General features: G+C 37.4%; 1 protein-coding gene across 1 annotated transcript in view; it reads right to left on the bottom strand.

Annotated features, from left to right (window-relative positions):
* The window catches only part of TMEM144 (transmembrane protein 144), a 40,600-nt gene that overhangs the window by 18,844 nt on the left and 471 nt on the right, over nucleotides 1-21,285 (bottom strand). The window contains exons 2-5 of the mRNA XM_033135303.1: nucleotides 9,868-10,039; nucleotides 7,677-7,799; nucleotides 5,620-5,719; nucleotides 3,936-4,016 (exon numbers count right to left, since the gene is read on the bottom strand). Of these exons, the coding sequence (XP_032991194.1) occupies nucleotides 3,936-4,016; nucleotides 5,620-5,719; nucleotides 7,677-7,799; nucleotides 9,868-9,976 (413 nt within the window). The 5' untranslated portion in view covers nucleotides 9,977-10,039. The remainder of the gene's footprint in view (nucleotides 1-3,935; nucleotides 4,017-5,619; nucleotides 5,720-7,676; nucleotides 7,800-9,867; nucleotides 10,040-21,285) is intronic.

Here is a 21,285-nt window from a genome sequence, read left to right as displayed (position 1 = left end):
TTTTCTCATTTTAGTCAATGGCTCCATCTTTTTATTCCTGCTTAACCCTGGAATCACAAGGTAAAAGAACACAAATAAAAAACACTTTGAAATATTACTTCTCACCTATCAGATTGAAAACTCCCAAAAGTTTAACAGCATCCTCCGTTGGAGAACTCAAGGAGACAGGTGAGTGCAGAATTGTGCATACCCCATGAAGGAGACTCTAGGGCCATCTTCCAAAGCCACAGGTGTGTCCACTCCTGACCTTACCAATCCGTTCCAGGTACACCCACACTCAGGTGCGGTGACCTTCATGGTCACACAGTGGAATGCTATGCAGCTATAAGAAAGGAGTGAGGATGCCCTCGATGCTCTGATATGGGAAGATCTCCAGAGTATATTTTAAGAGGTAAAAACAAATGCATAAGCCTATTGACTTTCCCCCTTTAACATCTCTCTCATAATGTACTGTCTATTCACGTCCAGTATCTTTGTAACAAATGCCTCACTCTTGACTATTGAACCATGCAAATATGTTAAAAATGTGTTACAATAGTAAATTAACTTAAGAAAACGAACAAGTTTGATATACTTTTGACATTCTTTTTTGAATGCATTTGCATGGTTCAAAAGTTACAATGATATAATAAGTTTTCAAAGTATATACGAGCCTGAAATAGTGTAAGGTAGCTAAGTGTGGAATGGGGCATATGATATGCTATCTTTCAAATAAAAATGAAGTATTTCCTAGTTCAGTCTCTTACTTGCCGAAAGGTGCCAGGAAGAAGGATTGAACCTGTCACTGTGGAGGATATGCCAGGTGAAGGAGACAAATTTATTCTGAATCGAATGGGGAGCCTTCGAAAGTTCGTAAGTAGAAGAGGGAGGGCCTGATTTGATAGCAGATACAAGCAAGTCATACTGGCAAAAGGAAAGACTGGAACTAGGGAAATTAGATGGGAGATTTTTATAATTGCATTCAGGTAGGTAAGGTAGTAAGGGACTAAGGGACAGGAGAAGAAGTTGTGATATATTCAGAAAGAATTTTACAGGATTAAATAAGATGGTGTACAAAAGGAAAAGAAATCAAGACGACTTAGGTTCTGAATTTGAATAACTGTGGCTAATACCTCTATGGAGACAGGGAAGGCAGGAAGAGGAATTAGTTTGAAGGGAAGGGTAAAGTCAGAAGAGTAACTTGTTTGGGAAACATGCAAGGCAAAGAGAAAGGAACTAGTGTTTACAGAGTGCTGACCTGTGTCTGTCCCCCGAGGGTCCCCATCACATGTGACTTCATCTCAGATGGGGGGGGGGGAGACCTGGGGGCCTCTATGCAGAGATGTCTAGCCTGGACTGTAGTTAGATGTAAGGACGAAAAGAAGAAGAAAAGTAATGGAAGCTCGGAAGAAAAGTAATGGCTAGAAAGAAAGATTTGGGTTTCTTCACAATACAACTCTCCAGAGAAAGCAGGTTAGGTGAGAAGACAAAAGAATGGAGAGCAGACTCAAGGAAAATCCAGAGCCTTTTTATGCACTCCGACTCCTCGATCTCCATGAAAGCATGTTTAGGAGAGTGTCCTGGACAGTGTTTCTTGGTGGCAGCTCTACTTCCTGAACCATGGGACTTAGAAGACTGAAAACTACATTTCTCTCAAACTGTATTGGCAGCTAGGTTTTGCCAATGGGAGGCATATGCATGACATTGAAAGGTGGGAGATACCATTTTGTTTTGGTGATTGTTCTACCGTGTTTCCCCGAAAACAAGACCGGGTCTTATATTAATTTTTGCTCCAAACAATGCATTAGGGCGTACTTTGAGGGGATGTCTTATTTTTTTATGTACAACAATCTACATTTATTCAAATACAGTCATGTCATGTTCTTCTGGAACATTGTCATAATGTACTAAATGTGTCCGTCTGGCTGACGATCTTCCCTGGGGTTTGTTTTCAGCGTAGGTCTTATTTTTGGGGAAACACGGTAGTAATTTCAACAGCAGTGGTCACTCGGTCACTCGATCACTGGAGCAGACGCAATTGTTCCAGCAGTGCCAGCCAAAGTGTGGCTTCAAGGTGTAGGGCGGTGCCCCATTCCTCCTTTTGCTCCTCTGGGCCTTTGCCACTTTTGTGAACAATTCCTTGTGTTAAATCCTCTGCTGTTTAAAATACCTGGATGGTTTTGGGTGTAGAGACTGACTGATATTTACCTTACATATCATATAGAGGTGATCTACACCGTCCTTTAAAAATTGGATTGTACATAGGATATGAGCAATGATTTCAATTTTAAAAAGAAGAGCAACTTCGTAAACCAATGTAACTGTATTCCAAGTTTCCTTATACTGACCATAAATAAAACTCCAGACTTAGTCAATGAATGCCCTTCAGAACAAACTGATTTAACTGAGTTAAAATAATGAAATGAAAGGTTCCAGAAATTCTTCTCAATAAAGAATCATAAAAGGGAGTTGGGGTGCCCTCCAGGAAGAGATCATTGCATTTCCCTGCCACAAACCAAGCTCCAAACCAAACTGCGTGATTCCCCAGGTGCACTGACTAGTTTACCTTGGAGTTTGACAACACTTACCCAAAGGGGATACAGTAATTGAACATGAAATAATTGTTAATAAAAACGAATAGTATGATGAAAATTATCCGACATATAGAACATTAGCCATGCTCCTAGCACTATTACAAAGCACTTAACATATTTTATTTGATTTAATCCTCAACATATCTTATGAGGCTGGTACAGTTATTATCTCTGGATAATAAAGCAAGGCTTGGAGAATGAAGTGATTTGCCCAAGGTAAAAGTGGTAGAACGTGAATAATTTGTAATTTTAGAGAATGTACACTCTCTAAGAAGAAATAGGAAAACAAACAACGCCTGATGGACTGGGTAAATTGGCCTTAAATTACGATTAAATCAAAACTAAGGCATGCTACGTTACAATTTTTGGGTGTAAAGAAATTGTATTTCAGAGAGCTGTTTAAAGCTAGAATGCTCTGTGAATTGTACAAAATACATAAAATTGCCTCTGACCAAAAATGTCAGGAATCTGCTATTTTAGAATAATCTATGTTATTTGTTCTCCAATTGGCCTGGAACCACTCTCTAAGGCAACATTTCAATGACAAAGAGATTGTTCCTGAATGTGGTTAGGGAAAAGCTATCATTGCAGGAGGAAGAGAAATACCGTATTTTTTTTCCCTGAAGAATAAAAAACTACTAAAATCTTTCCAGGCAGTGCTATTCATTTTGTGAAGCACGGACAGGGAATATTAATGGAGTCTAGAGAGGAAAGGGGACTGAATTTAAGGTGACCTAATTTCTGTTACATTTATATTGACTGAACACTGACATACAGAGATTCAAAGTCATTTTCAGCCTCATTTATGTAGTGCACACAACTAGACACAGACATCCAAAAATAGGTATATATGAGTGTGTGTTTCCCTGGGTGAGAGAGTAGTTATCTAACTGGGTTAAGAAAAGTTGAATGAGGTGACAGAAAAGTGGAAGGGTGGCAAAGAGTGAGTAATAAGAACAGAGAATCAACGGCTATTCCATGGGCGTCAGGAAGCAAGCACATTGACTTACATGACATTTTTTAGTTTGCAAAATACTGTAATATGCTGTGTAATTCTAATGTATGAGCCTTGTATTACGATTTTCTAAATATTACAGATAATGAAATGAGTTTCAAAGGAGCTAAATGATTTTCCCAGGGTCTCAGAGGTTTGGAAAGCTGCAGCTTGGACTCCTCACCCTAGAGCTGGCACTTTGTGTCCTCTAAAGCCAGGTCTGTCAATGTAAATGAAGAATCTGAGGCAAAATCAGGATAGTTTTATGAAATGTGGGGTGTTTTTAAAAAATGTAAACACATCAGGATCTTTAAAAACAATTCGAAATGTTAAGAAGGACAGCTGAAATATTAGAAATGGCTGCGTACCTTACTACTGAGAGCCCGGCTCCAAAGTAATTTAGCAGCGGTTTTGATACTTCTTCAGCATCCATTCCAAACCAGCCAAACCTGGAAACGGACAAAGTCACATCAAGTTGATACTGTTAAAAATGTGTTCATCCGGTGTTTGAGGGCATCAATTCAGGGTCAGATTCCCAGGTTCCAATCCTAGGTCCCTCACTTGCTGAGACTTGGAGAAGTTAACTGTTGTCACTGTGCCTCAATTTCCCACGTTTAAAATGGGGACAATTATATGTACCTTATAGGTTTCTTATGAAAATTAAAAGTGTTAGCATATGTAAAATTACTTGTGAGTGTCCCTTTCTTACTAAGACTACGGAAGGAGGAAGAAAAAATAGGTCAGGTGCCGAACTGAATGCTACTTAGTTAGTTGCAATTTTATATTCTATTTGAAATAGACTTTTAAATAACTGCTTAATTTAAAGACCTCTGGTCTTTGGCATCACCTTAAATTCCTTTTATTTTCATGCCTTGACATTGTAGTGATCATTCCCAACAATCACTGTGAACCATCCAGGGGCAAGAGAAAAGGAGGCAAGAGGAAAAAGCAAAAGAAAAATAGCACATGTGAAAAAGCAGGGCGGGGAATGGGGAAACGGCCAGAAAGAATGTATTGGAGGTTAGCTGGTTTTGCTATGATTGAGGTTGTTGGAGTGCTTTAAATGGGAAGAGGAGCCCCAAAAGTAAGGTAAGAGGAATCTCCTCCCTCTCATTCATTTTCCCAGACTCCACTTGAATATGACTCTTACTTCTGATCAAGGGCAGTGCAGTGCAATAGAACGTCTGGCTGACGGGGCCGTTCTCCAGCCGCCCGTGCAATAGGGTGGTAGCCTGTGGCCAGATGTGGCTACTGAGTACTTGCAACGTGGCTAGGACAAGTGGGGAACCGAGTGTTTAATTTTAATTAATTTAAATGTAAATGCAAATGTCCACCGGTGGTTTGTGGTGATTCTACTGGACAGCCCCGCTCCAGAGCTGAGGTTGGCAACTCTTCCTTAAAGGGGCAGAGAGTAAATATTTCAGGCTTTGTGGGTCTCTTGCAACTAACTACTCAACTCTGTCACTGTAGTGTAAAAGCAGCCATAGACAATACTTAAATGGATGGGTTTGGCTGTGTTCCAGTAAGACTTTATATACAAAAGTGGCTGAGAGTCAGGGCCCTGGTTTGCTGTCCCTGGCCCAGACTCTAGAGGGAAGAATATGATGTGCTTTAGAGCTAGAAGACCAGGGCTTGAATCCTGGCTTAGTAGCTCTGTGACCTTCAGCAAGGTGCTCAACCTTTTGCGTATCAGTTCTCTTAGCAGAGCGTGCGTACCTTACATGTTTGTGAAAAGGAGGTAAGGATGATGCGTATAACACACGTCACACAATCAAATGGGAGGATAAACATCAGTTCCCTTTTTCTATCCCTACTTTGGCTCCCTAGGGATAATGCTTTCCTGTATCTTGATCAAATCTAGATCACTTCTTTAGAACTTACGGTAAATAATGATTAAAGGTAACATATTTCATGCGTATGTCTTGCCAGCGGTACTCTCTGAGCGTGTAAGAACCATACGTTAGTCCTCTCAGGTAGCCCAGGCCCTAGCCCTTGCCTGACAGCGAGTATGAGCACAGAGAATCGTCGTTGAAACAGTTTGCTTTGTATTACCTTGAGCTTGCCCAGCCAGTTAAGGCATTAAAGGATCCCCAGATTAAGAGTCCAAGGCCTAAACCAATGGTTTTGATAATTGGGACAACAGCAATATTCCCTGTGGACGTAACATAACAGAAGAAAGGTATTATTTCCAACACAGAAAATACACAATAAATTGGATGAATTTTTATTTAAACTGCAACTGAAGTTTATGGGATTTGGGCCAATTTAGTAAAGCACAAGGCTGCATTTTTAAAATAACCACATTTTTGGGGGACATTAAACTCATGGTTATGATCACTGGAAGAACTAGGCTTAGTGCAAAATCCTACAAAAAAAAAAAAAAAATAGTTGAGTTCCCTGCCTAACTGCACCAGTGTTCTTCATCCTAATGTAGGCTTCCGATCTCTGACGTCTGCAGCGGCCATCAATAAAACCGGTAGTGACCATCCCCTTAGACTCGAGCCAGGGCCGACCACAGGTAGATAGATGTCTTTGGCCCATTATGACCCCAGACTTTGACTCACTGACTTCTGTTCTGGATTCCTGCATTCACTGCTTTGTGCTCTTGAAGCTTTCTTCTCCTGGCTTCTGAGATGCTCTCATCTCCTGATTCCCGCCTGTTCCTCTTTTCAGCAATTTCTACAGCTGTTCTTTCTCATCATACCTTCCAGATGTAGGTGCCCACTAAACATTTTCCCTAGAACACATTCCTCCTGTTGGTATATTCATTTTTGTTATTTGACTAATTTCATGATTTCAACTATCAGCTAGAGACACGTGCTCCCAGCAATACAGATCTAGCCTGGACCTGCTCCACAGTTGGAGTGCTATGTTTCAATCTGCCGATAAGAGATCTCCAACTCCAACAAAGACGAGAGATCTCCAATAAGAGATCTCCAACAAAGATGTCCCCCAGTGTAGAAACATCAGGAACTTCCAACACAGAAGGTCCCAAGCTGAACTCTGAACTCATCATTTTTCTTTTCAGACATGTTCTTTTCCCCATTTTCTTCATACGTGACAGTAATACCACCACCTTCCTAATCACCTATGATAAAACCCCTATATCATCACTGACTCCTCCCTTTTCTCTACTCCCAGGTCCAATCAGTTACTTTGGTCTATAGGAACTACATCTGCAGCATATCTCAAGTTAGACCCTTCCTCCACCGACTCCCAGTGGATCCTGCTGGGCCAATATAAATACTACACGTGGTTATCAAGATCTGCAGGAATGGATGCTTTCTCTGTTCCCCTAGCCCAATCTGATAAACATCATCACAGTAAGGTAGAAGTGAGGTATTATAATTTAAGTTCTAGTGGAAATTTAGACATTAACTCTTTTGTCCTCCAACTCATGAACTGCACTAAATCATTTATTCAGCAGATATTCAAATTAAGTGGGTACCCAATAAATTTTCAACATTTTAAAATTTATTTGCTTTTAATCAAATTACCTCTAAAGATCCTTGATACCTGGACTTCTCTTTGATAAAGAAAAGAAAGCTGTCCTGAGGTGTACTATATTAATGCCAGGAAAACATCTGTGATTGGCCAAGCTAAGTCATGAATTCTAGTTATATAATTTCAGGTATTGATAAGGCAACCAGGAGAAGATTTTTGTTTGCTTTTGTCTGCCAGTGCTTTTGAAATGATAATGTATCTGTGCTCATTTTTAAAGAAAAATCCTAAAAATGATATTAGTAGAGACTACTATTTAATAAATATTTTCTGATAAACATGCTAGAGAAAGAAAGGCCAGAGCACTTAAACTTATATATGAGTTATGCTTGAAAAGAGAGCCATTAAAATATTTTTTGCTATAATTTTCTATCAAGGACTAAAAAAAAAAAAACCATTAAGAGGGAAGAGTCAAGAAATGCACCAAAAATATCTCAATGAAAAAACATCTCAATGAAAGAAACTAAATTGTCAACTTCTAACATCTATGACTAAGGATTATTCAGAATTACTATTTGTACTGTTTCCTTCTATTATGAACCAGGGTTATTTTGATCATAGTATAAATCAATTAAAGTATTAAATGATAATATTATATCATACATTACCTGTTGCCCAAATGCAGCCCCCAACCATTGCAAAAGGCCAAAACTTAGGGCAACGTAATATCAGATTGGCCACCACGGCAACCAACCATATGGCAGCACAAAGTACCCACTGGAGAAACATCCCTGGTAATGAAAGAAATTGGTGTCAGTGGTTCAAACTGATTTGAGTAAATTAATACTTTTAGGAATATCAATGAGACATTATAGGAATGGCCACAATTTATTGGATGCTTATATGCCAGGCACTTTGCACATTTAATATAATTCTTACAATTACTGTCCGTCATAATTAACCCGAGTTCAAACATTGAGGAAATGAATCTGAGATGAAGGAACTTGCCCAATCAGCTACCAGTTTGTAGAACTGGAATTTAAATGCAGGTGGTTGATTTGAAAATTTGCTATACATAGTGCATTCCTGCTTAACATTTTTTCCCACCTATAAGACAAACCAAATATTTAGTATTGGCAAGACTAAATCTCTATATTTTTATTCAGATGCCATACCTAGTTCTGTCTCTCACCAAAAACATGGCATTAAGAACTTCAGAAGAGCACAACAGTGATCGAAACCTTTGGGGATCATTTATGCCACTTTCAGGATAAATATAAAGTCATTTATGGTCACATGAGACCTCATACAGTTAGAGCTGAATGTCTGACGAGGCAGACATTTCAAACATGAGAATTAGCCTTCTAGGTGAGGGCTGCTCTCCTTTCTATGTTCTGGGTTGCCATTTGCCAGTTATTTGACCGTCACATGGTGATGTGAGATATATCTGTATCTTTGTACCAGCTAGGGTTTAGGGATCAAAAGGATAAGGAAAAAGTCAACATTGGAAGAAATCCTAAGGCAGGTACAACTCAGCGTAGCACTTCTGACTCTAACTTTGGAAAATTTTTGCCTATTTCTGTGGAGGAGAGGGAAAAAATGGCTATTAACCTCTAAAACAAAAAAAGTAGGATCATAAAGATGAAAGGGAATAAGTTCTTTTCACAAGTTCTTCATTTTATAAATGAGAAACTGAGAATAAAAGAGCTGATGAGATTTGCCCAGAATTGCACAGTTGTGAAACACCTAAAAGCCAGGTCTTCTACCCTTTAGTTTTAGGATTTTTGGTTCTTCTTTTAGTAGTTTCCATTCCTGTCGTAACTGCAAAGGAAAAGAAAGACTCTGGAGGTAAAAGATTTGTAATGCTATTGTCTAAGTTGTGTCAAGACATAGAAATTGGGGAGATAACACAACTGTTTCCCTACAGATGTTCACCATCACATCTCCAATTCCTTCTCCTGGCTTTAATATAAAAGGCAGGCAGATAAAAACAACTGTCGCTTCTTCCCTAAAATTCACATTAGAGCCAGTGACGTTATGTTCCTAAAAATCACTGCATTATGCAAAATCATGCAATAAAAATGTTTCATAGAGCTTATGGGGAAAATGGGGCTAGGGCATGGCGCAAAAATTCTTCAGCATTGTATTAGGAAAAAAAAGATAGGAACCAAATAAAATCGTACAGTTTTATATTGGTTAAATGGTTAAGAAATTCACAAATGCTACAATAGATATGGCACTTTAACTTGAAGAAGACCTGAAGTTTGCTTATGGAAGTGGGCATCGGAAGTGTTTCAGGTTGTGGGTTATTGTGAAGTTGGTAGATGAGAGTCCTAAAACCAGATAAGAATGAGTGTGGTGCTGAGGGAGCTGGTGGATATTTGAGGGGCATGTGTGAACGCATTTTGTGTGTTACTATGCATCTTTACCCATCTTGGGGCAGTTGTCTGTGTTCACTTAGTGTTTCGTCAGAGTCAAAACTGCCCATAAGAAAACACAAAATTTGTGTTGTGGTCAAATTGTTCTCTATTGTATCAATTGTGTTGGAAATTTGTGTTTGTGAAACAAGTGTTATTAGTATGTACTAACTTCCTTCTTTTGTGAACATAACAGATATGACTGAAAAGTTTGCCTAACAGTATCCATCTCAGCTTCACCATGAAACACAATCTTGAGGTCATCCTATACTGACAAACTCTCAGACAAACTGGCATGGGCATTATCAAATGATTTATTTTAAGCTCTATTCATTTGGTTCAACAAAATTTACTTTTGTAACCATCATTTTTAAAAGACCCCAAAAAGAGAACTTCATATTTAAAAATGATTTGAGGTTAACAATGCAGGAAAAATAATTACCATCACCAGTCTCATATTTTTTAAGTGGTACATAGTTTGAACCAAACAAAAGGATGGCTACAGAAGAGGAGATGAAACCAGTGGTTAGGTCTGTTCCATTGCTGTTCATGGTTCTAGTGCCGCCTGAGAGCGAACTGGTTCACATTAGACTTGAGGTACTTCTCAAGAGCTTCTGAAATAAAAGAAATAAAAATGAAACAATGAAGACGTTATGAATCTGTGAACAAATTGTGATTAATACATGATATTTATTGAGTTTTTCAAAAGCCTGCTAAGCTTCCTTCTTCCAGATAAAGTGTTAGGGCATTATGAAATTAGATATTATATACACACTCCCATGTTCATTCATTCATTGATTTTCATTTCTTTTTTTTAAATCATAGAACCCCTTTTTGATCTCTAACCTATGACTGAAAAAAAAATGTCTTCAGAGCTTGAAAGCCTAATTTCATCCAAGATCTGGATACAGTTTTTATGATATTATAAAAAAAATTCTCCCGTGTAGGTGGATGGGTATAATGAAAAGATTTGTGGACTAGGACTCTACCTCAGTTGGTTTATGTGACAATCAAATGAGGGAGCATTTGCGAAGACTTTTAGAACTATCAGTGCCTTATAAGCGAAAGCTTTCGTATTTCCAGCATGAGCTTATGCACACATTTAGGTTGAATTGCTGCTACATCTCAGGATCCCCTAGAGGTGAATTCACTTTTTTTCATCAGTAGTTCCCCCCACAGTATATATTAGTTTAAGTAGTTCATAAAACCCTATATGTTTATGACTTTCAAAAAAACTGAACAGATAGAAGAATCTCCCAAAGATCTCTTCAAGAATCTCCTAAATCTCTTCAAGATTTAGATTCTTGAGGAATCTCTTCAGGCATCTCCTAGCGGCCAGGTTCAGCAGTGGTGTGTTGCACAGTTCTGTCAGCCAGCCAGCAGAACATAAAGCAGCTACTCAGCTACCTATGCAATCTGGTGGCCACTAGCACATATGGATCACTAGATTTTCATTTAAATTCATTAAAATTACATAAAAGAAAAAACAATTCAGTTCCTCTGCCACACTAACCACATTTCAAGTGCTCCATAGCCACATATAGCCAGTAGCTACCACACTGGACAGAGCAGATATGGAACATTTCCATCATTGCAGGACGTTCTATTGGACGACATTACTAAGCTCATTAAAAAGTTTTGGTTCCCCTATAAAACCATAAATACTCAAGAACCAGACATTTTTTATGAGATAACATTTGGAAAATGCTACTGAACACAAGTCACCTTTTCCGTTGTATAAACTACTTGAGATAAAAATAACTCAAAAGACTCATTTTACCACAGGAGGCAACCAGAGTCTTCCCACAATGCCATCTTGAATTCATATTTTGCATATTGACCTTTTGGTTCATTTCACCATGTAAGCCCTCTGGAATGCACCTGAGGATAACCCCGTCTTTTCTTTCCTCCAAATTTAATGTTATAATGATAACTTCTTGTGGATACGTATTGAATATACATCTGAAATCACCTTTCCTTGTTATTTTACAATGATAAACATTTACTTAAAAGGTGTTTCATTTTTCCATGTATTTTCCCCATTCCTTTTGCATTTCCGAGAATATTAAATAACTACCTACAATATATGTTCTTTGGCATTATTATGGATAATTTAAGTGAAAATAAGGATAACTTCAAAATGGCTGGATCAATTTTAGTAAGAAAACTATCTATTTGAAATTGTGTGTACTTTCTTAAGAAAGAAAACAACCACCAAAACACTGCTGGTAAGACAGCATCCTTCACAGGGATGAAGTGCAGAAAGAGACACTGAGTCATATTTAAACACTGGCATAGTAACTTGTTACAATAAAATAATAATAGTTTTACTGTTAGGTGACAAGCAAGTTTTAGCCTTGCAAGGGCTTATATGAGCTGTATTGCTCAAGGGTCAAGCATGGAGGTGGATTGTTGCTAACGTAACACAGTTGCAATAGGTCACAGGATTAGGAGGTGCCTGGGAAGGATATCATGGGACTAAAAAGAGATACAATTGGGTGCTAGCGGAGAAACCAATTTTTTTTCCTCAATTTAATTAAAACAAGCAAAGCGAAAAAACAAAATCTTTATAAGCACATTGATAAGAGAATGCATAACCTTCAAAAGTGGCAAATTATTTTAGTGAAAAGATGGCTCTCTTAAAGGTTATTGACAGCCCTAAACCTCCCAGATTTCAGCCCATTGAAAGAATAATTTGAAGTGCTAATCAGAGTGCAAGAACTGCATTTGGACAGCTGAAGGAACATTAATTAGTGTTACTTCACTTAAAGTTATTTCGTGCAATACATATGCAAATAAATGCAGTTTATTGCGTACAGCTCGGGCACATTTCAGAAAGCATGTGATGTTACTTTAGTGTGGGTGGGCAATCTTTACCATCTTAAGGAAGAGGCTACCTCTTTGTAAACCAACTGCATTTCTGTGGAAAAGAAAAGCAATATCACGTTAGCACATTATTCTCATTTCTTCTGAGCGCAAATCTGTTAACAAATTACTGTTTCAAACTACTTTTACGTAAACTTTAAATTAATTTAATATACTTTAAAGTCATTTTTAATGTTTACTTTTAACTGTCCACTGACATTTTATTAAACTGTATTCATTTTTGTTCTAGTGCTTGTTTCATGTATTAGTAAGTACTTTCCCTCTAAATTTCTCCTGGCAGTTTAAACTCCTATGCAGTCCTCTCTGTTGGTATTGGCTGTTTTCTAATCAATACTGCTCGTGCCACTTGAAAGAAGATTTCACTTTTAACTTCATGTTAATTTCTTCAAATCTGGCAAGCTCTGCCAGTGTCTTGGCTAAAATTAGCAGTGCTTGAACGTACTTATTCTGAGCCTTAATTTTTCTTTTTAATCATGAGCACGTTTTGAAAAACCATGAGCAAAGCTACTTGGGTGTCCTCTGAGTTGCTGTACCCACTGCGCTTGGGGCTGGCGCTGGCGGCTGAAACTCTCACCTGCTCAGCACCGGTGTGATCCACCTACACAGCTGCCGGTGTAGGTGCTGCCGGTGCTGAGCTTACTCTGGTCTTACTCCTTCCACTACCAGGTGCCTCGCCAGCCTTTACTTTCTGTCGGGACAGTTACCTGTGCACTTGGTGGGGGAGAAGGAAGGGGCCTTGCACCCACCGCTCCCGGGCCTCTTCCCTAGGCTCTTCCAGGTGGCCTGGCCAGCCTTTACTTCCTGCAGGGACAATGACCTATACAAGTGGGGAGGGAAGGGAGGGCTTTAGGAAAAGAGATGCTAAGGACTTCCCTAAGAGCCGCAGGTTGGCGAGCACCGCCCTTCAGCTGCTGTGCAGGAGTGCGGAGCATGCAACTTACGGGTCTCTGAGGAGGATTCGCAGGCCGTCCGTAAGCCCACCCGCAAACTAGAAAGACTTTTGTGTGTTTGGAGAGGAGATTGTTCAGGGAACTCCGAACATGTCACTCTCTCTAAATATCACAGAGGCAGGTATTAGTCAAACTATTTATGGATAAAACAAAAGGCTGAGCAATTCACACAGTTGTAAAAGACTATCTAAAACTGATTTTTTTTTTTCACTGAGTATCAAGAAATTCATCTCAACCAATGATGTCACCGTCTCTGGTGACATCACAAGATATCACTTGTAATCATTACTCCTTTATAAATGCCCCAGACCATTTATGTGTACGTTTATTTAATATGTCCTGAGTGCCATGTGAGAACACATGTTCTAGGCTTCTCAAACTTGATTGCACATTACAATCATCGGGGGGAGGTTTTTCATTTCGTTTTGTAAATACTGATACCTGGACCCTACACTAGAGCAATTGAAATAAAATCTCTTAAATGTATGGCTCAAGAATCGTTTACTTGTAAAACCTCCTCCAGGTGATTCTAATGTGAAGCCAGTCTTGAGACTCACGTTCTAAATCACTAGTTGTCAAATCATATTGATATGATTATAGTGACATAAGAAGTACTGGGAGGAAAGGGTTAAAGTGCCGTTTGCTGACCTCTTGACTTAGATTTTGAGAAGTATGGCTCTCGTTCCTCACTATCTGATATGTAGCATATGGCTATTTAAATTTATATCAGAATTAAAAATTCAGTAGTTCACTTGCACTGGACACTTTCCAAGCGCTCAACAGGCCACACGTGCAGGTTTAGAACATTTCTATCATCCCAGACATTTCTGTTGAACAGCACTGTTCTAGGTTGTTACCTCTGCGGGTGCAGCATTGAGATATACAGAGTCCAGCCTTCATGTTGGTTCCAGAATAGCAAGGGACACAGATATGAACAAATAAGTTCAGAAAGGAAAAGTGCTGGGTTCTCTCCTAGACTAAGAGATCAAGGTAGGTTTCTTTGAGAAAGTGATACTTAACTGAGACAATCTAGTGGTTGGCAATGGTTGTGGAGTTAAAGGAAGGAGAAAACATAAGCACCGTCCAAAGATGAGGTGTCCTGGAAGGAAGTCCTGCTTTAAACATTACTCACATTCATAAACTATAGTGTATGATAAGCAGATGAAAAGGTGTAGTATCATGTCATTTAAAGAATTAAAGAAGCTAAGGCTTTTCACTAAAGGGAAGGATTAAGCAGTTCAGAAAAAAAATTTGAAGTTCCCCTTTCGTACATACTCAGATACACACACTCACACACAAATTCTGTCTCTCTCTTCCAGGAATATAGGGCATAAATACAACCTAGAATTATTTCACTTTGATTGCAAGAAACTGCAATGGTCAAGTGATTGGTTCTTGCTTCCGATTCACATTGAGAGACTGAGCTCCCCCACTGTTGTGAATTCCCTAAAATTTAAAAATGAGTTGGGGGCTGAGTCCGGCTTGAGGACATTTATTACGGGATATTCCAGTTCCGTGCTTTTTATATTGTGCCACCGAGCCAGTCCAAACATGGATGATCATCTGCTTAAACTAAAATTTTTCTTTCAAATTGTTTCGTGTGCATTAATGCCTAAACATAAAGGTCTGTATTGGAAAAGTCTTGGCAGGTACTAGAAGATCCAAGTTAGTTTCAGCTCTGTTTTCTTGTATGTAAAATGTCAATAATAAGATCTGTGTACCTCACCCTTTTATGTTGTCAAAAGATATAATGCATATAAAATATCATTAGAACTTCTGGTTTCTGCTCTGACATTTGAAGATCTCAGAAGCTATTACTCCTGATACCACAATAAGAAAATAGTAGACAAATTGAAAATTAGCAATTCTTCTTACATCTGCCAGAGAATTGAGGTCACAGTGTAACCGCATGTAAACTTCATTTCTTTAGCATGCGTTCTGCTTTAATGCAAGTTAGCTTTGTTTAGCCTGATAGAACTATGACTCACTTGCATTCTTTCCCCCAGATCCTAACTATACATACACTATAGGTCCACTCCTTTTAATTATTAAGCTCTTAGGACATTAGGTTCTGGTCTGTGTCAAACTCACTTAAGAATAAAGCTTCAGGTCCATCAATCATGACCAGGGAAACAGTTTTGGAGACAAAGAGGAAAAACTGAGGGTTGCTAGATGGGCGGGAGGGGTGGGGGTGGGGGGGAAGGTGAGGGGATTGGAGGGCAGTCGGTGACCACAGGATAGCCACGGGTTTGAAAATTAATCTGGGGAACGTAATTTGGTGGTTACCAGAAGGTAAAGGGGTTGGGGGTTGGGGGATGAGGGTGAGGGGGATCAAATGTATGGTGATGGAAGGGGAGCTGACTCTGGATGGTGAACACACAGTGTGATTTATGGATGATGTGATACAGAATTGCACACCTGAAATCTATGTAATTTTACTAACAATTGTCACCCCAATAAATTAAAAAATAAAATAATAATAAAAAAAAAAAACTCAACCTAGAATAAAGTTTTAGTTAAACAAAGGTAACACTTTGGCCTCCATTATGTTTTAGCTCCAGACTCATGAAACCAGAAGGGCCCCAGGACCGCATTCCCTGGGAACCGCACAGAACAAGGCCATGACTGCCACCACGACCTGGAGCCATGATCAATTGCTCCCTGCCTGAGCCCCGACCAATCAGTAGAGCCCACGACCCCAACTCCCATACCATGTTTCCCCCAAAATAAGACCTAGCCGGACAATCAGTTCCAATGCGTCTTTTGGAGCAAAAATTAAGACCCAGTCTTATAGTAAAATAAGACCTGGTATTATCTTATCTTATCTTATCTTATCTTATCTTATCTTATCTTATCTTATCTTATCTTATCTTATCTTATCTTATCTTATCTTATAGTATAATTTATTATATGTATTATATATATTCTATTCTATTATATCCGGTCTTATAGTAAAATAAGACCTGGTATTATATTATATTATATTACATTATATTACATTATATTATATTATATTAATTATATAAGACCCGGTCTTATTTTACTATAAGATAGTAAAAAGATTTTATAGTAAAATAAGACTGGGTCTTAATATTAATATAATATTAATTTTTGCTCCAAAAGCCGCATTAGAGCTGATTGTCCGGCTAGGTCTTATTTTCGGAGAAACACAGTAGTAACCATGGTAAATGATCTTTCCCTTATGTAACCTAGGTACTAGAGGCCAGCGGGAAGCCAGGTTTTCGAGAGCACTAGAGAGAGAGCAAGTAGACAATTTGAGCCCCTTCTAGCTCTTCTGCCTCCTTCACATAATGGGGGGGAGCATGGTTAAGAAACTCTTCTGAAGGTCACAGCCCAGGAATTGTAGCTCCCTGAAAATGGAGATTTAGTCATAAAATTCCCCAATACCTTGTGACTGTGGTAAAAGTGCCCCAGCATAATAATAATGGATTACAGCTAAAGCAACTGCAAGACACAGTGTTTAAGGAGTTACTAAGAAAACCCTAAGACAAAAGAGAAGACAAGAGGACATGAAAGGAAACTGAAGCCTGTGACACCTACAACCAGAGCAAATATTAAACACAGCAAACTCCTGGCTAGATAAACATAAAACCTCACACTAGTGGCCTATTTATCTCGGTTCTTATTATCCACTATATCATGTCTGGCTTTCAAAAAAAAATTACAAGTTGTGCTAAAAGGCAAGAAAAAAAATGCAATCTGGTGAGATAAAGTAAGCATCAGAACCAGAGGTAGGTATGGTAGAGATTTTGGAGTTATTAGACTGGGAATTTAAAATATCTATAATTAATATACTAAGACCTCTATTGGAAAATGTGGACAACATGCAAGAACAGATGTGTAATATAAGCAGAGAGATAAAAACTCTAAGAATCAAAAGAAAATGCTAGAAAGCAAAAAACAGTGTCCCAGAAATGAAAAATTCCTTTCACAGCTGAGAAATAATCAGTGAACCTGAAGATATGTCAATAAAGACTTCCTAAATTGAAATATAAAGAGAAAACAGAATTTAAAATAAAAGAAACAATATTCAAGAATGATGGAAAAAACTTCAAAAAGTATAACATAATAGGTAATGGGACTACCAGAGAGAAAGGAGCAAAAGAAATATTTGAAGTAATAATGGCTGAGAATTTTCCAAAATTAATGACAGATACCAAATCACAGATACAGGAAGCTCAGAGAACACCAAACAGGATTTAAAAAAATAAATCTACACACAGGCATATTGTATTCAAATTTCAGAAAATCAGACAAAGAAAGAATATTGAAAGAAACCAGAGGAAAAAAGACACTTTACCTATAAAAATGCAAGCACTAGGATCATATCAGATTTCTCTTTGGAAACCATGAAAGTAGAAGTGAAATATTTATAGAGTGTTGAAAGAAAATCTACCAACTTACAATTCTGTATCCAGTGTAATTATCCTTTAAGAGGGAAGAGGAAATAAAGACTTTCTCAGGCAAACAAGAACTGAGGGAAATTTTCACCAGTAGACCTGCCTTAGAAGAAATGTTATAAGAAGTTCTCCACAGAGAAGAAAAATGATATAGGGCAGAAACTTGGTTGTACATGAAGAAAAGAAGAACATTAGAAAGGAATAAATGAAGGTTAAAAAAAAGATTGTTCCTATTCCTAATCGATTAAAAGATAACTTCAACATAACAGTAGCAACAATGTATTAGGTGATTATAGTTTATGGATAAGTGAACTGAGTGACAGCATGTTATAAGGGATAGAAGGAAGAAATTGGGAATAGTCTATTATAAATTACCTGCACTACCTGTGCAAAAGTATAATGTTAATGAAAGTGGGTTTAGATTAGCTATAAATGTATCCTGAAAACTCAAGGGCAATTTCTAAACAAACAAAAAAAACAAAAAGAAAAGAGAAGAATTTAAAAGAAGTATAATTGGTATGCTAAGAAAAGAGAGAAAATAGAATCATACAAAATATTACTTAAAATGAGAGAAAGCAGAAAAAGATGAGAAGGAACCACCTCCCCCCAGAAAAAAAAAAGAAAGAAAGAAAAAAAAAGAAAAAAGGAACAAAGAACAAGAGCAACAAATGGAAATCAGTATATAGTAGATATTAATCCAACTCTATCAATAATCACTTTAAGTGTGAATGGTCTAAATATACTGATTAAAAGATAAAGACAGAGTGAATAAAATATAGAACCCAACTACCTGTTGTTTATGAAAAATCCACTTTAATGATAAAGACACAGATTAAAAGGTATGGAGAACAATATACTATGCTGACACTAATCAAAAGAAAGCTGGAATAACTATTTTAATTTCAGGCCAGGCTGACTTTGTCTCAGAACAAGGATAGCATGAGGGAAAAAGAGAGGCATTACATAATGACAAGGAGGTCAACTCTTCAAGAAGACATTACAGTCCTGTGTATGCACCTCACAATGGAGTGTCAACATATACAAGGCAAAAACAGATAAAACTGAAAGGAGAAAGAAACACAGACTACTATTATAGTTGGAGTCTTCAATACCCCTGCTAGTAACTGACAGGTGCAGCAGGCGGAAAATCAGTAGGGATCTAGCTCAACTGACTAGCACCATTACCATCTGGAGCTAATTGACAGTTATATAATATTTCATCCAACCACAGGTGACTAAACATTCTCCTCAAGCTCAAATAGAACATTAGCCAAGATAGACTACATTCTGGGCTATAAAACACATTGTAAGAAATTTAAAAGAATAGACATCATATAAAGTATGTTCTCAGACCACAACGAAATTAAACTAGAAATAACAGAAAGTTGGCTGAAAAATCCCCAAATATTGGAAATTTAAAAACACACCACTAAATAACTCACGGATCAAAGAAGAGCTCTTAAAACAAAATGCATTTCAAAGTAAATGAAAATGAAAATACTACTCATCAAATTTATGAGATGCAGTGAAATCAATGCTTAGAGAAAAAAATTATAGCATAGAAATGACATATTAGAAAAGAAGCTCTAAAACCAGTAGTCTAAGTTTTGATATAAGAAAATAGAAACAGAAAAGCAAATTATCTCCAAAGTAAGCAGAAGAACAAAATAATAAAAGTTAGAGTAGAAACCAAGGAAATTGAAAATATGAAATCAATAAGAAAAAAACAATGAAACAAAAACACTCTTATTTGAAAAAATCAATAAAATCGACAAACCTCTAGATAGGCAGAGAGAGAGAGAGAGAGAGAGGGAGAGAGGGAGAGAGGAAGAGAGGGGGGAAAGAGAGAGAGAGAGAGGAAGAAAAAAGGAAGGAAAAAAGGAGGGAGAAAGGGAGGGAAGGAAAGAAGAAAGGAAAGAAAGAAGGAAAGGAAGGAAGGAAGGAAGGAAGGAAGGAAGGAAGGAAGGAAGGAAGGAAGGAAGGAAGGAAGGAAGGAAGGAAAAAAGGAAGGAAAGAAGGAAGGAAAGAAGGAAGGAAGGAAAGACATAAATTATTATTAGAAATGAAAGAGCTACAGATCCCATGGATATTAAAATTATAAAATGGAATGTTACAAACAACTCTATGCCCACACATATGACAACCTGGAAAAAATGGACCAATTCCTTGAAAGACAGTCTGCAAAAACTCACCCAATGAGGAAAAGACAATCTGAAAAGGCCTATATTAAAGAAGTTGAAACAATAATTAATAGCCTTCTAAAATAGAAAGCACCAGGACCAGATGAATTCACTGGTGACATCTACCAAACATTTAAGGAAGAAATTATACAGATTATCTATAATCTCTTCCAGTAAACAGAAATAGAAACACTTCCTAACTCATTCTATGAAGTCAGCATTACTCTAATACTAAAACCAGATAAAGATATTACAAGAAAATAAAACTGCAGACCAATATCCCCTCCTGAACATAGATGCTGAAATCCTCAACAAAATACTAGCAAATATAAGCCAACAATGTATAAAAAGAATTGTACACAATGAACAAGTATGACTTATCCCAGGTATGTAAGGCTGGTACAACACTCAAAAATTAATTAATACAATCCATCATATCAACAGGCTAAAAAAGAAAAATCACACAATCATATCAATTGATGCAGAAAAAGTATTTGACAAAATCCAACACCTATTCATAATTTTAAAAATGCTCAGCAAGCTAGGAATAGAGGGGAACTTCCTCAACTTGATAAATAACACCTACCAAAAATCTACAGCTAACATCATATTTAATGATAAGAAACTAAGATCAGGAACAAGACAAAGATGGCTCCTCTCACCAGTGATTTTCAACACCATACTAGAAGTCCTAGCTAATACAATAAATAAGAAAAAGAAATAAAAGGTATACACTTTGGGAAGAAAGTCATAAAACTGTCTTAGTTCACAAATGTATGATTTTGTATATAGTAAATCCGCCCAAAATGCCAAAAATAACTCCTGGAACTTACAAGCAATTAGAGCACAGCTGTGGGATACAAGGTTAATACATAAAAGTCAATTGTTTTCCTATATTCCAGGAATAAACAATACAATTTAAAATTCAAAACACAGTAACATTAATATTAGCATTAGAAAAATGAAATATTTAGGTATAAATGTAACAAAATACAGGTATTATCCATTTTCTGAATGTTTGAGTTATGTCACTTCACTTTTACTTACTACATTAGTATGGTAATAGGCTTCTTCTTCTTCTTTCTTTTTTTTTTGTAAAAGAAAAACTCCTGTTTGTATTTCTTTTTGTTAGTGAAAATAGGTACTAATATAGTTCTTCCAAAAAACGAAGTGGTATAAAGCGAACTTTCAAAAAGTGGGGGATACTCTTCACCTTACACCCATTTAGGCTTATAAAACTTTTCATAGAAACACTCTACTTTCAAATAAATCTGTATGAGGAAAACTATAAAATTATGATAAACAAAATCAAAGAACTAAATAAGCAGATATTCTATGTTCATGGATAGAAGGCAGTATTGTTAAGATTTCACTTCTTCCCAATTTGATCTGTAGATTCAATGCAATCTCAATCAGTATCCTA

This window comes from Rhinolophus ferrumequinum, chromosome 18 (assembly GCF_004115265.2).
Source record: "Rhinolophus ferrumequinum isolate MPI-CBG mRhiFer1 chromosome 18, mRhiFer1_v1.p, whole genome shotgun sequence".
In the NCBI taxonomy this organism is placed as follows: domain Eukaryota; kingdom Metazoa; phylum Chordata; class Mammalia; order Chiroptera; family Rhinolophidae; genus Rhinolophus; species Rhinolophus ferrumequinum.
This window is presented reverse-complemented; position numbering and strand designations above follow the sequence as displayed.